Source organism: Lampetra fluviatilis, chromosome 23 (assembly GCF_964198595.1).
Source record: "Lampetra fluviatilis chromosome 23, kcLamFluv1.1, whole genome shotgun sequence".
Classification (NCBI taxonomy): domain Eukaryota; kingdom Metazoa; phylum Chordata; class Hyperoartia; order Petromyzontiformes; family Petromyzontidae; genus Lampetra; species Lampetra fluviatilis.
Window position 1 is genome coordinate 12,165,494 of NC_136297.1, and position 16,231 is coordinate 12,181,724.

The 16,231-nt window shown below is 52.8% G+C and overlaps 2 protein-coding genes across 2 annotated transcripts in view; one reads left to right on the forward strand and one right to left on the reverse strand.

Moving 5' to 3' along the window:
• Nucleotides 1-16,231, forward strand: part of COX6B1 (cytochrome c oxidase subunit 6B1) — a 215,377-nt gene that overhangs the window by 175,080 nt on the left and 24,066 nt on the right. The gene's annotated exons all lie outside the window — the stretch shown is intronic.
• On the reverse strand, nucleotides 4,555-10,576 carry LOC144940804 (globin-1-like). The gene is made up of 3 exons (XM_078867227.1): nucleotides 10,352-10,576; nucleotides 8,203-8,434; nucleotides 4,555-6,718 (listed from the first exon to the last, which is right to left on the reverse strand). Exons 1-3 carry the CDS (start codon nucleotides 10,474-10,476, stop codon nucleotides 6,593-6,595), a joined length of 483 nt encoding a protein of 160 aa, XP_078723353.1. The 5' UTR covers nucleotides 10,477-10,576; the 3' UTR covers nucleotides 4,555-6,592.

Consider the following 16,231-nt stretch of genomic DNA (forward strand, 5'->3'; position numbering starts at 1 on the left):
GGCTAACATCAGTGATGAGTGACGCGCTGTCGTCTCTCCCCTTCACCAACCAGAGGACTTCCCCGGGTGGTGAAGCCGAGCGGTTGCGGCTTCGCACGTGACCTGTGATTGTATTGCAGGGCAGCACTCTGGGACAATGGCACCTTATATGGCTCTTATATGGCTCTTATATGGCTCTTACATGGCCAATCGACTGTTGGATGAAGGTCTCCAACACCATAGGTCGTGGTTGGTTGTTTGGCGAAGAGGGTGCCAGGGACCGATTCGCATTCTCACTCGCCTCTCACGTTGGCCGTGGGGGGGTAATCGAACTCGGCTGTCCGGGTCTCACAGCGGCGCTGCGCCACCACTCATCAACGTCGCGCAGTTTGTATTTTGTATTTTTCATCGCGTACAGCCTTTGAGGGCACCGCGGGCCCGAACATTCGTAGTTTTTGTCTGAGCGTGAGAAACACAACTCGTGTTCGACGTGTACGCTCAATCAGTGACAATTGACATCAACACATTTTTTCTAATCATCTTTATTGCTCATATCTGTGGAGCGTAACACGGTGCGGTGAACGCATTCATTGTCTTCCCAAAGGGCCCGCGTGCGCTGTGAGTAGAAGTGAGGGTCACGATATCACCACGGCCACGCGTACGCTCTCTGGGCCTCGACACTCGTTCCGAAGCGTCGACGAATACCCGACGGAAGCCACGGCACGAGATGATGGCTCGCCCGGCCCACGCGGTCGAACGGTGCCGTCCGCGTTCGCCTCCCCTCTGAAAATTGCCCCGCGCCGTTTTTCCACCGGCGTGTTTTCACGTTGAACGGGACAGAATCGACGCCGTTAAAGCTCCCGGCAAGTGAGACGAAACGTCGAACACCGCGTGCCCGACGACCCGAAGACGCGTTCTGAGCGCCGCACAGCCGCGGCAGACGTTGCCATCCGGTAGTGGCATCGCCTCGTGGGCCCACCATTGCTTGAGGTGGGACACAATCGCTGTTATAGGATTGTTCCCATTAAAAATAAACTGATGATGATAATACAAATTTGAAACTACAATTAATTCAAGCGATGCGCATCAGGCTCTGAGGTCGATGATGCGTTCGTTGTTGTAGGTTGGACAGCCCCCAGGTTGCATGTGCATCACCGCAAGCAATAGAGACGGATTGTGATGTCAGGCAAGAGATCCAGGCGGGAAAGGTGATGCCCTCTTGAGTGAGTGTGGGTGAGTGTGTGAGTGAGTGTGTGAGTGAGTGCGTGCGTGCGTGAATGAGTGAGTGAGCGTGTGAGTGAGAAAGTGAGTGAGTGAGTATGTGAGCGAGTGTGTGAGTGAGTGAGCAAGTGAATGAGTGTGTGAGTATGTGTGTTAGTGAGTGTGTGAGTGAGTGTGTGAGTGAGTGCGTGAATGAGTGAGTGAACGTGTGAGTGAGCAAGTGAGTGAGTGTGTGAGTATGTGTGTTAGTGAGTGTGTGAGTGAGTGTGTGAGTAAGTTAGTGTGTGTGTGAGTGAGCGTGTGAGTGTGTGTGTGAGTGTGTGAGTGAGTGTGTGAGTGAGTGCGTGCGTGAATGAGTGAGTGAGCGTGTGAGTGAGTGAGCAAGTGAGTGAGTGAGTATGTGTGTGAATGTGTGTGAGTGAGTGTGTGAGTATGTGTGTGAGTGAATGTGTGAGTGAGTGTGTGAGTGTGCATGACTGTTGGTGGACCTACGAGTGCGGACGGGAGCAGAGCCCCCGTGCGTGACCGCAGTGACCGCAGTCGTCCTGCAAATCTGACAGCAGCGGCTCGTGCCATCACCTAGGCCGGCAGTGTTCTTCACTCATTCTCAGAGGGGGCGGTGGGGGCACTTTCACCGATAAGACATCGTCACTGTGTGAGAGCCGCCACACGTTCGAGCTCAGTGGGGAGTTTGACAGCAGCACGGTGATGATGATGGTGCTGGTGCTGGGGGTGTTCTCACTCTTTGTGTATCGTCAGGGGCTGCACTAAAGGCCACCAGAGGGCTGCCAGTGGCCTCCGGGCCTTGCAGTGAAGATCGCCGCTCGAGACTTGACTCCTGCATACTGCACCCTGCACGCTGCACCCTGCACACTGCACACTGCAGCCTGCACGCTGCACGCTGCACACTGCACCCTGCACCCTGCACACTGCAGCCTGCACGCTGCACGCTGCACCCTGCACACTGCACCGTGCACGCTGCACCCTGCACACTGCACCCTGCACCCTGCACACTGCAGCCTGCACGCTGCACGCTGCACCCTGCACACTGCACCCTGCACCCTGCACACTGCAGCCTGCACGCTGCACGCTGCACCCTGCACACTGCACCGTGCACCCTGCACACTGCACCCTGCACGCTGCACCCTGCACGCTGCACCCTGCACGCTGCACCCTGCACGCTGCACGCACATTCTTCTTCGTCGTCTCGAGGACAAATTTCCCCCAGTTTTGAACTCGTTTGAAAGAATGAATGTGTGTGTGTCGCTTGAATGAATGTGTGTGTGTGTACGTCTGTGAGCCAATGTGCCACGTGAAGCAAGTACGAGTGAGTGTGCGTGCGTTAATGCTTATATAAGACTATAAGCATAACTGCTAGAGGTTATAACAAAAAAAGTATAGGATTATGTTAATTCCCTGATCTAACTTTGTTTAAAAAAAATGTCTTGCTAAGGTTACAAATGTATGGGCCATGCATTCTAGGCGGCAGCCTTTCACCTGAGCGAGCCACCACGTTTCGCTGGGCCCAGTCAGATGCGTCCAGTCGATGGACGAGACCTCGGCTTGCTGGATGAGCCCAACGCAAACTGTTTACCCAACGTGCACCTTGAGAACGACGATGAGTAGAGTTTTGTGTGTCCGCCTTTCAACGACCAAATGCCGGTTTACATTTCTCCGCGTACACATGTTCCCGTGTCTGTCGTGCGCGTGTGTGTGTGTATAGTGGGTGTCAGTAAACAACACAGCATACCAATGCGCGTGTACTTGCGTGTATATTATTACACTTGGAGGCGAGCCGGACAATGAACCCGATAGAATGAGACCATCGCAAGCTCCCGGAGCGAAGTTGGCTCACAGCGGTCGCAAAGTTCCCCCGAGTGCTGAAACTCGCCGCTTAGGCAACAGGAACGGACTGTCGGCCTTTCAAATGCGAACCCTAAAATACCTTCATCCAACAGTGGATTGAAAATGGATTTGACGATGACGATGATTTTGATGGAAGTGCGCGTGCGTGCGTGTGTGCGCGCGCACGTGTTGGATGTGTGTGTGTGTTGGATGTGTGTTTGTGTGTTGGATGTGTGTGTGTGTGTTGGATGTGTGTGTGTTGGATGTGTGTGTTGGATGTGTGTGTTGGATGTGTGTGTGGTGTAGTGCAGTCCGTATAGAATTCGACGCGTGATAGATTACACACCGCGTGATTCGTAATTCGTCTCGGCAAGTGTGTGCGTCGCGCATAAAAACCATCGGTTATATTTGCGCTCGCGATATTGGCGTGATATTAAATCCATTCGACTACAAAAAAACAAACCGTAGGGACATTTGATTTTTGTCTCGTACGTCTGCAGATAATGCTGAGGATTTAAAAAAAGAAGGTAAATTCGTGTAAAAAACTTTTTACTATTTCTACGAGTAACTACTGTACTAGCAATATGATATTTTTAAAAAATGATGCGTATATGTCTAAGTATAATGGCCAACATTGTGAGTACATTGTCACAGCGAGTAAAAATACACAAAAAACCCCACTCTGTACGGATGGTGACTTTGAAAAATGCACACCGGATTAAATGCGTCATAAAATGCAGAGTTACCATCGGATGAACTCTGCGAGTCTCAGTTTGAATCGTGACGTTAAAACTCAGCCAGGTGTCTCATCTTTAGTGGACGCGTTATTTGGCGATGTTGCGGTGTTGGGCAGTGGTGCCACAATCATGGCGTGGCTTCTGGAGAGTGGGTACGGTTTATCCTATTACCCCCGTGTCGTGCTGACGCCCCAGATGACCGAATTTATAATTTTAAAAATACGCACATGTCACGGGATGCACACTGCATCACTCCACATCTCTACCACCCAACACCCGCCTGTGGAATTTCAATAGCCGAGTAGGAATTGCTTCGTGTCATTTTGTGCTTTATTTCTTTTTAAATCCCACTCCCCCTTCCCCCATGAATGCCGTAAAAAAGAACACTACGGACCGGTAGAGGTTAAACAAATAAACAAAGCAAGCGTTTTGTTGTCTTATATTTTGCAGGGGCATTGTGGTTCTACTCTCTAATCGATGTGCTTGCCCACGGAGGGCGCGGTGCCGTGATTGGCCGAGCCGTTGCTCTGCGGTAGCTCTTCCCTGATTGGCCCAAAGGTGCACGCGGCGACGCTGGCAACATGGCCGCGAACGCGTGGAAGCCCGCGGCGTGGGTCAAGACGACTGGCCTTCGAATCGCCCCGTTTCACGTTACACTTTAAAAGAGGACGTCTTACGACACGGACGGGAAATAAGTATGCCGTCAGTCTGGTGGATGTATCAATATCACCATCGCCCCCCCCCCGTGTTCAATGATGGAGACATACGCAAGTTTCGACAAAAACAAAAAGCAATGTTGACAAAAATGAACTGCCGTCAGGATGAGAATATAACCCATAGCAGACTGTCCCACACTTCGGTCCCGGTGACCCACCACCACCACCACGCGCTATCTTTCCGCGTTCACCGATTTATTGCCCCCCTCCCTCCCCCATTCAAATACAAATGAACTCGCCCCACGCTGCACGCGCCCGATGATTGTTAAACGCGTCCCACGTGACGCGTTCAGAGATTAACGCTGTCTGCCTAAATAGAGCCGATTCAAATGAAGATTGAGATCTCAGTGTGCGCGCGTGTGTGTTTACACACACACACGCCCCAACAGTCTGTTAAGGCTATACGGGGGTTCTTTGTCTGTGTTCACGTGTTCCACGTGTGCGTGCGTGGACACGTGCTCCGCGTGACGCAGGCAGCGTCCATTTCCGAGAGCGTCACGTGGTACGTTTTAAACAATCATCGCGCGCGTACAACGTGGAAATACTGCATTTGCATTCGAGGAGTACATTGGCAAAAAGGTGGAAAGACGGAATCGTGGATGGCCTTTGGATGGGGGGGGGGGGTCACGAGGACTGGAGTCTGCCAACAACTCTGCCCCACAGGCTCCGGAAGAAATGCCCCTCCACATGAATTTCCTGATTTAAAAAATGCCACAACAATGAGGTAGCTGAGACACCGTGGGAGGTGCTGTGACCGCAGACGGCCGCTTTAATTGGTGAGCTGAGAGACGGCCGCTTTAATTGGTGAGCTGAGAGATGGCCAGGGCGGGAGGGGGTGGGGGGGCGAGTGAGGATGCCCGCTCAGGAACCTGACGGGAGCCCCGCTCCGCAACATCGCCCCACGAAACAGCGGCTGCCTCGGTGGGCGCAGTCACGAAAACACGCAGTGGCGCCGGGGATCGTGTACGCGGCTTTGAGAGCCATCGTCGGGCGCATTTGATGCGAATTTGTTCCGTTAATCCAACCGTCGTGTGTGTGAGTTTACCAACGCAGAAGGCGACGCCTTAAGCGGGCATTTCTAGGAATGTTTAGCCGATATAGACATGGGTCACTAGCGTACAAAAATATAATGAAAGCATGCTTAAGCATATGACGTGTGTGGTGCGTGGCTCTCTAAGGTGTATGGAATGAATTGGGCAATATCACAAGTATTCAAGGGACGGAAATTGTCGCTTAACGCTGAACATTTTTTTACGCGTGCCAAGTTCCCAAATCAGCACCTGTCGCGGATAACCGGTGACAGAGTAACGTCATCTTTCCTACTTCTTTATTTAAGCGTCAAATCGGAGACTGAAACGAATACATTCGGGGTCATGGGCCGCCCCGTGTGAGAATAAGCGACTGGCGCGATGTCGAATCGTCGACATCGCCACCGCCGTCTCACGAATCCTAAGCGGCGACGTCACAACATTGGGGGTCGGGGGGGGATGGACGAGCAAAGCGGTTTCATTTCCACGTGGATTTTCATTTTTTTGTAAAAACATGAATTGCGGCGTGGCCACGGGGCGGGTGTTGTCTCTCTTTTGTTGTTTTTTTTTGCCGACGGCAACCCCCTGCGGTGAGCGACTGCGGCGGCATTGCGCGACACCTCCGCTAAGCGGGCTACACCTTTATTGTATCGACTTCATTTCGTTAACTTTCTTTTATCAACTTTATTTCCGCCTAAACTTAATTGCGCGCGCGAGCGGGCCGCTGGTGCCACGGTCGCGCCCTCCGATGCGTTGCCGTGTTTCATCGCCGCGACGTTTAAGCTCAGCAGGATATACAATGTGGCGCCGCACGACACAAACAAAACGACAACACCCCCACACGATGTCGCGAATCTCGAGAACTCATCGCGCGACGGAGGGACAAACCCCACGCACAGCTCTTCGTCGCTACGATCGTTTCAATGTAACCCCTGTTCGCTCTGCCCCCCCCCTCCCCCAAGTGTGCCGCCGAGTTAACCCGCAGAGTACGGAGTGGGGGGAGGGGGTTGATGGGGGGAGGGAGGGGGTCAAGCGGGGGGGGGGGGGGATAGGGGGGAGCGCCCGCTTAGAAAGCCGAGCGCAGCCCAATGCAGATGATGCTCAGGAGCTTGATCCAGGCCGAGCGAGTGGCGCCGCTGAAGCTGGCGCCGAAGGTCTCGCCCAGGATGTCGAGCAGCACGTTGGAGATGACCTGCGAGCAAGGGGAGCAGCGGGCCGCGGTCAGGGCCGCCGCACACGGGGGGTGCACAGCCGACCTCCAGCGGAGTAGCCGCCTGGCTCCGTGAAGCCATTGGCCCGCGTTGGGTGAGGGTCAGGGCTGGGGTCACGGCTATGGTCACGGCTAGGGTCGGGGTCAGGATGAGGGTCAGGCTGGGACCGTGATGTTGATGTCTCACGTCCAGTTTGACGCCTTGACGAACGTGCAGATCATCGCCAGCAAGCACGTGTTACGTGTTACCGTATTCTCCAGATTATAAGACCCAACACCCCCCCGCCCCACACCGTATTTTAATGTAAGACTGACCATATTTGTTTAATAATTTTACCCGCGGGTCACAAGGCGCTGTAGCATAGCAGAGCAAAAAGAAAACCACAAAACAACTTTAAATGCGTCCACCAAACTGAGGGTGTGGGATCTGTCTTACTTTGCGCAGCGCCTTACAATGCAGATAATTCGGTAATCGTACTTGGGTGGCTTGCTGGGCAAGGTGGGGGGTAATGGTTTTACTGTCTACGGGATGTGCACAAATGGGCCGCGGGGTGGCATCCAAATCACTCCGCGGTGTTGGTAGGAGGATGCACAGACGTCGTTACCCGATCACGATCTTAGTTTAAGGAGATTGCCCCCAGTGCAAGCACCCATATACATATATAAATATGTCTGTGCCGACATAATAACACGTTTTACAGCTCCACGCTACCACAGCAACAACAAACACATTTTTTTTATCTCAACGAACACTATCAGCCGTGTTTTAATATCAGACTGAACATTTATATGTTAATAATAGGGGTTTTTCCCCTTTTTTCTGGCAACAAAACTGAAACCTTTTTACAAGGATTCATGTCTGCATTAACCACAATACTTGCAGTCAAATGCAAACAAAAAAAACATTATGATAATATGTGCATTGTCCTTGAAACTGATTGGTCCACACCAAAGTTGTGCACGCTTCATGTAATGTATTTATTTATTTATTTTCCCCAGGGTATTTCTTCAAGTGTTCAATTTTGTTCACGAAATTAGTGACGAAACATTTTGGTGGACAAATTTTGTTTTTGTTTTGTCAAATGCTATCCGGCGATTGTAGCAGTGTGCGCTTTGCAGGGTCCAGAGTGCAGGGCTCAGCGTGCAGAGTGCACGTGCGGTGTGCAGGGTTCAGCGTGCAGGGTCCAGAGTGCAGAGTGCGGTGTGTTTTGGGTTCGGGGTGTGGTGCGCGGTGTGCATAGTGCAGTGTGTTTGGGGCGCAGCGTGCAGAGGGCAAGTGCAGTGTGAAGTGTGCGGTGTGTTTGTTGTGCATAGTGCAGTGTGGTGGGGTGCAGGGTCCAGTGTGCGGTGTGTTTGTGGTGCAGTGTGGCGGGGTGCAAGGGCCTAGTTTGCGGGGTGCAGGGTTCTGGTGTGCGGTGTTGTTCGCGCGGAGCAGCGTGCGGCAGCAGGAGCGAGCGAGCGCGCACCTTGAAGTACTGCGGGTCCACCTTGAACTTCTCCGCGTGCTCGGCGCTCAGCGAGTGCAGCTTGGCAGTCTGCGCGCCGGGGTTGTCGATGTTGTCCACGAGGTCGTTGACGAAGGCCATGATGCGCTTGGCGTGGTCGCGAACCTTGGCCGACGACTTGAGCTCGGCCTGCGACGAGATTTCCTTGAACTTGGGGAAGTACTTCTTCACGTCCGCGTTGCCGCTGATGAATCTGCAATGATGATGGTGGTGGTGGTGATGGTGGCAGCGGCGATGTTGGTTAGGGCGCCGTGGTGGCTAGGAGATGTTAACTACCTCGCCTGGTGTGGAGGAGGTTGTGGGTTCGATCCCGATCCCGACCCCGACGCCTGCTGTATATGTGGAGTTTGCGATCTCTCCTCTCCCTGTGGTCGCGTAGATTTTGTCTCCGAGTCCTACGGCTTTCCCCCCCCCCTCCACATTTAGAATCTCTTTAGATTATTCGGCTGCTATAAACGTCCGCTTCCGTTGAGCCTCTGATCAACTGCAATATAGCCTGCTCGCTTCTCAACTAGAGCTATGTAGCTCAGCGGTTAAATGAAAGAAAACAAAACGGTTTAGTTCAGTAAGTGAACGAGAGCGTGCTACCATCAGCGCTCGCTCGGCTGCTCTTGGCGGCAGGGGTCCCTGGAGAGAGAGATCGCCCCAGGAGAGGGTGGGTATCTGGCGGGGCCAGTGTTGACCAGTGGCGGATTATCCTCGTAGCAAAAGTAGCTACACATGCAGCTACTGCATATGTAGTAGCTACACATGTAGTAGCTACGGGCCCCGCACTTTCAAGGGACCCGCGCGAAACGCTTTCAAGCTATCAATTCCGGTCCAGTGATTCTGCACTTGCTCTATTACTATAGTACTATACTGCCTTCAACTTTTATGAACGACTGGGTGTTTAAGGTTAGCGATTTGTCGTATTATCTGCCTGCATAGCAAATGAAAAAATACAATTACTTTACTATGCAAGTTAATAATATACGTCTTTTAATATTTACGTGTTTTATTTATTTATTTAGGACCCCTTTATAATGTCTGCTACAGGCCCCGCACTAGCTTAGTCCGGCTCTGGGTGTTGACGTCTAGCGAACCAGGGAGAGGTCACATGGAGACTGCGGAGCCCTTTGTACCCCCCCTCACCCTCCCACCGAGGCTGAACCGAAGGCTATAACCACGTACTGGGTACCTGTGAGAAAAACAATGAAGAGTTTTGCGGCTGATCGGATTCCTCCTGCCGTCAAAATAAAGACTCTCGTTCTGACAAGCACACGGCTGACGCGGGGATTGTAAATCTCAGCAGACAGTCGGGGGTCAGCGACTCAACAACGCAGCCGTGATGCAAATACAAGACCGTAAATAGCAGACACGCACGCGAATGCTGATTACATTAAACGTAAACAAAAATTAAGTGACGGTAGCAGACCGAAAATCTGAACTTTAATGTTTGACACGCAGTTTGGAATATTTGGGTTATCGGGGATGCTGGGTTATTCGTGGGCTTCTCGCCTCTCCCCGTGCCCCCCTCTCTGCACGTCCACAAGAGACGCCACTCCACATTCAAATGAGGGCACTTCATGCCGATTGCTAAGCCATGAAAGACAGACCGCGCGGAGGCCACGATTCGTGAGCTTGTGGAGTGAATAGCGCCCGTAATGGACACGACTTCACCTGCATGATGATGGCTGATTGAGTGCCCCTATTTCAACCACGTGAGCGCTCACTGCCGAGGGGGGATATGAGTAATAGATAAATATAAAAAAAAACTCAAAGGACAAACCAGGTCCCTAAGTGCCAGCATTCTCACAGCGCGGGCATTGCATTACACGAACAATGCATAACAGCGTAAAACAGCAACAACACGAAAGGCCATCGTTCTTTCTCTCTCTTTCTTTCGAACACGAGGACACCTTAGACGCGTTTGCATTCGAATTGTTTGCGTAGAATACGCACGACGACGATGACGATTATGACGACACAAAGAAGAACGACGATGCTCATTGTGGACAATTCGAAGCCGCATCGATGACGACGCAAGGAAAAACGACGAACCTCGGGGTGGACAATTCGAATCCGTATCGATCGTTGCCCGCCCGGCCGCCCCCGGCAGCGACCGCCTCACCTGGACAGCATCTCTGCGCCGACGTCCTCGGCCTTGGCGTTCACGGAGGGCCACGTGCTCTTGATGGCCGCCTTCTCGTCTCCACTCAGAGCCGGGGCGCTGCCGCTGTCCACGATGGCACTCATGACTGCTGCTGCTGCTGCTGCGGAGACTTTGGAACGACACGAATTGAAGAGGCACAGAGAAAAGAAGAGGAGAGAGGCTGCGGCTCTACAAGCGAATGTGTTCCCCTTATATAGGCGAGTCCGCGAAGACGACACGCGTGGCTTCTGCCGAGGAGCCTCCTGGCCAAAAAAATAACCAATACCCCCCCCCTACCCTGACCCTCCCCCCTCCACCTCGCCCCCACCCACCCACCCACCTACCCACCCCCGCGTCTACCCCCAAACAATGTTAGGAGGTTTGTTTTGTGTTGCTGCTCCGCCGTTTGGTTGATAGCGGCGAGTCACGTAGGCAGGCGCATCCCAGGTCACCGCACGCGCAGTCACTCCCCGAGTTACGCACGCGCAGTCACTCTCCGAGTCACGCACGCGCAGTCACTCCCCGAGTTACGCATACGTAATAGTAGCCGGTTGCGTTTCGTTTTCTCTAACGTCATGGGAAAGAAGGGAAAAAAACCCCAGTGATGGCCGTTAGAGTGCGTTACTCTTGCTTTGAATATATTGCACGGGGAACCAGTTGGCTGTCAAATTAGAACGCTTCGTTGACTTGTAATAATTTTCTTTCTTTCGGGAGCATCCTGGCAATTATTTGCAGCAGGGAGCGCTGATGCTGCTACTGCTGCTGCTGCGGTGGATAATCTCGATGGAGTAATTTGCAGTGAACATGTTCAGCATTGGGATGATTTTTTTCATGTCAATGCCAGTTACATTGGAGGGGTTTTTTTAAGCTATGGGAAGAAAACCGGAGGATCCGCAAGAAATCCATACAGAACAGGGGGAGAACATACACTCTCTACTCATGCACTCTGTAGTACAGGGGGAGATCATACAAACTCCACTCACTGCAGAACAGGGGGAGGACATACACTCTCTACTCACTCTGTAGTACAGGGGGAGATTATTCAAACTCCACTCACTGCAGAACAGGGGGAGATCATACAAACTCCACTCACTCACTGCAAAAGAGGGGGAAAATATACAAACTCCACGCCGAAAGGCGCACGAATCGGGGATCGAACTCAGGGGCTTGTTGCTGTAAGTGGCGAGTGTCAACCACTGCGCCACCACCCTATCTGACGTTCACGATGTCTCCGGCCTGTTTAATTCGTGTTGCAATTTGTTTATTTATCCCCAGGTCTCCCCTGAGAAATACACTTCTGGCCTTAATGGACTCCGACCTGGTCTAAAATATACTTAACGGAATGAAAATGCATGAAGGCATACTGCAGTGATGTTTTAATATCGTCAATCGTCATCAATAATCCTACATCATCAATAGCCCTACTTTATGCAACAAAATCAAACGATCAAATAATAGATGTCCTTCACATCTCCCTCTCTCCACATCAACCGGTATTTCTTGAATGCATATATGGTTTAACTTCTTTCTCACCGTACGTAGCCAACCGTGCGGGAGGACACGAAAACTAAACACGCAACCCGTCAAACCGCACGGCCTTCTGGGAGCGCGTCAGCTCAGCAGCATTGACTCAGCACAAGCAAACACTCTGGACCGGTTTTCGACATTCAATCTCTCATCAGCAGTGCCAGGCATTCTTAAATCAGTGCTGGTGAACTGCCAATCTTAGAGGCGAGGACCAGAACTCTCTTTACGAAATGGCTCCTAGTTCCACGTAAAATTAAACACAAATCCACTTCAGGAACGATTCACCGGTGACGACGCCGTCCCATTTTGCAACGGAAAATATGGACACAGAAAAAAAATTCACGCATGGTGAGTGGAGGGAGGGAGGGAGCTCCCTAGAGTCTGGAGAGAACGGGAAGGCGGTGGGGAAGGAGATGGCGGGGGGGGGGCATGAAGCCCCCCCGCAAAGAAGCTCTGTTTGGGAAAACTCAGGAATGCGAAGTCACATGGGTTTTCGTGACGCACGCGCTCCGTGTTTACTTCCCAGCAAACACAACTTTGAGGCCCGCGACCACGAGTCACGATAAAACCCGCGGGGCGAAGCTGTTTGACAAGCCAGGCGCCTTTTTCAGTTTTTGTTTAAGATTTTTTTTTATAACCGGACCGTGCTTACGACCTTACTTAGCAGCGGTCATTGGCGTGGCCGTCGAGTTTGCCATCAATCTGCACCGAGCACGTGCCGCACAGTCGTACACAGAGCGAGCGTCTCCTCCTGTGCGCGTGGAGATTCGTTGGGGCCGAATCGCAACACGTGACTTGCCCCGGGTGCAGTAGGGGGGCTATGGTCATCCGTGGGGCCTCGATGAGTTTCTTCTTATTTAACTTATTTTGTATCTTTTTCGTCTTTTCTTTTTTATCTTCTCTATCTTCTTCTTTAATTTATTTTCTTTTTATCTTATTTTTCTTTTTTATCTTTTTCTTCGGCTTCTTCTGTATCTACTTCATATTTATATTCTTCTTATTCTTCTTTATATTATTTATTTTATTTATCCTCTTCTTCGTCTTTATCTAATTCTTCTTCTATATCTTCTTCGTCTTATTCTTATTTCGCACGGCTGATGTCGATGCAGCACGACGACTCACGCTTTCACATTCAGGTGGTCAGGCCGGATAACCGCATCAGGTTGCATCGGAGTCGCTGCGACGTCCACCTCCGTATCTGTGGGCCGGCCACTGCGTCGTTTGCACGTCGCCACGGCCTGTCTTAGACGACCACAGTCGCACACTCGAAGAGTTTTCTCTTTGATGTATTTTCCATGCGTGCAACGAGTGTCCGCATCTACCGCCACGGTTTGTGCAGTGGATGCGATTCAGGGTGGACCGTGAGCTTCGTGGAAACTCAAACCCAGGGATCTTCTGCGTTGGGTCTTTCACGACGCATCTTGTTGACACCGCCTTGCACGACTACTTTATTTTTTTCTACTTTTCCCAGCTAAGGCCCCACTGAGCCTTGTAGCTCTTTTTCAGAAGCGACCTGGCCACAACATGATCGCTCAACCAAGTGGCTTGTCACGTGCACATTTGTAGCAGCAGACACATACTCTGATTGTGGAGGAAAGTAAAACATGTAATGAGAGGGGCGGTGGGGGGCTATGTTAGTTTGTGGTTTTACCCAACCAAGTAATTTGCGAAAAAAAATTGTTGTTTCACATTTGGCAAGGACGCTCCGTGACCCTCGTGACACCGCACGGCCACTGCGAAGCGGCGAGCGTGACCCGGCAGCCTCTTCAAAGTCGCCTGGTGGATGGTCGAGCGCGGTGACAACTCAGAGCAGTCGCATGGGGTGGTAAGAACCCGCGGTATTAACCAGGGCGGCCGCTGCCGCTCGGCACGGTAACATCGCGGCTGCTGCTGCTGATGGCTCACGAACGAATGCTTCTAAAAACGATACCACTTTATTTTTTATTTTACACAGGTAAAGCCCCCCCACTGAGCTCTATACAGATCTCCCCCCCCCCTGAAACGACCTGCCTGTCACACATGATAGCTCAGCGACGTGGCTTGTCATCATCATCATCATCGCCAGCACGCGGATATTCAGAGCAGCCTCCCAATACTCGACACTGCGCGCTGCTCGTGCCGGTGGTGCCCGCTCGCCGTGCCCGCATCCACGGCCCCACGGGAGATAGCGGAGGGGCTGAGGGCAGATCGCCCGCATGGATACGAGCTCGCGGGATAAGGGATCGCCACTGCCACGCTCGATCGCCCCTCGAACGTCACTCTTACGCACGAGCGCGACTTGTTGACATTGACCGTGGGGGTACCTGCCCGGCCATACTGCGAGTCGCACTCAATGGGCGGAGGGGGTGGCGAGGGGGGGTGGTGGCGGGGTGCTCGGAGTGGGGGGCCCAAGTCGGCGTCTCGTCTCAGGGCCCCAGGTTTTTGTTTTGTGCGTGGGCATTAGCCACCGCGCTGCTCTGTCCGGCACCGCATTTTAGCGACGTCGACACGACATTTGGCACCAGAAGGTGTGAGTGCGGGCTTCACGGGGGCATTTGAGTTTACCTGGCCCCTCGCGTAAACATAGAAATGCGCAGCGCAGCGAGTGGGTCCCGCAGGTCGCGCGCGGCGTGGGGACTGCGACTCCTCCAAGACGCGAGGCGAGCGTGGCACGCGCCTGCGATGATCACGGCTGGCGTCACGTACGGTGCGAGAGAAGTTTGACATACATGCACACTGCGTCAAAGTAGGCCACACACACCCTGTAGAGGGGGCTCTCTAAATCTCCCCCCGAGTAGAGGAGCCCTTTCCGCCAGCAGTGGTGAGAGCAAGGCATTGCAGAGCTGCGTCCTTTGGCCGTGACATTTGAAGACGAGTACAGACCGCAACCTCTCCGCCCCTCTGGTCGTCTGCGCTGCTGATGCCCCCGCACAAGTTCAAATCCAGGTTCAAGGCTTTGCCCTCCTCCTCCTCCTCCTGCCCGTGACTCTCTCCACGAAGCTCGTGCCACCCTGGTCGTGCTGGACTCCTGCCACCTCGTCACCCACTCACGTGCCGCACGAAGGACTCGCCGTGAGCAATACGTCACCAGCACTTGAGGTTTCTGTAAAGTGTAATCACAATCACACTCGGGGAACTTTCGGGATTCATAATAAAGCTTTTGGGTTAGATCGCGTAAATATATAAATGTGTCGTTAAACCCGCCACCACCCGACACAGCCAACTAGTAAGGGTTGTCACGTCAACAGAACGTGGCCAATTCGTCACTAGCACGCGATCTAACCCAAAACCTCTATTATGGATGATATTGGTCGTGAAAGCCTGCTACGTGTTCAACTGCCTGTCACGATGTCTACTAGCAGATCGGTCAAACCCCCCTCCCACCCCCACCCCCTGTCAAGAAACTTGCCTTCAAATAATTATTTAAAGTCAAGGCGTCAATGTGATCTCCTGCTCAAATGAGCATTGGGGCATTGGAGCTCAACTCCGCTTGGCAGCCCTGCGCCGGTGGTGGACATTCCATATTCCTATGGCCGGGGGAGGGAGGGAGGGCGGGAGTCTCTCCAGAGAACATCCGCTGTTGAGTTCCCCACGAAGCGGTCCTCGTTATCAGTTCAGCACGCAGGAGGAGACTTTCGCGACCAATATCATCCACAGTAAAGGTTTGTTTTCGTGGGTTGGATCGCGGGTTTTAACGACACATTTATATAGTTACGCGATCTGATCCCCAAAAAAAACCCGTCATTATAGTCCCCATTGTATCGACCAAGAAGATGGGCTGAGTCAAACCCCGCGGCCAGGATTTCATCTCGCATCCTTCCGATTGCGAGCCGCCCGCGCTGCCGCTGAGCCTCATCGGCTCACTGTGTCGCCCCCTGGAGCAATGAACTGCACTCGGGACCGCCTTTGTAACATTACCCCTCCCTCCTTCCTGCGCGCCCGGCCGTGACAGCCAGAGACTGCCAGAGGCCACACCGAAACCCGCGGACCGCGACCTAAAGTGACGGACGGGACCCGGGGATGGAAAATTCCACTCGAGGAGTTTGCGAGCAGCCAGCCGGGACAAAATGGCCGTCACGCATTTACCACGTGGCCTCGTTCTGAACGCGAGCGGCTTTTATCTTGGGGGTGTCTCCGTTGTTGTCCGTTTGCAAGGGTGCGCTCAATCGTTCGGTGCGCTTTGACCCACTCGGAGCGCAGGATCCCCCCCCCCCCCCATTTGGAGGTTCTTACACTCGAGTGCTCATGACCCCGGGGCGTTCGGCCTCATTTAGGGCAGAAGGAACGACCCCGGGATGGGTTTGTAACGTGTTCCTACGGAGGGCGAAGCCAGGGGAGGTAATTGCACGATTG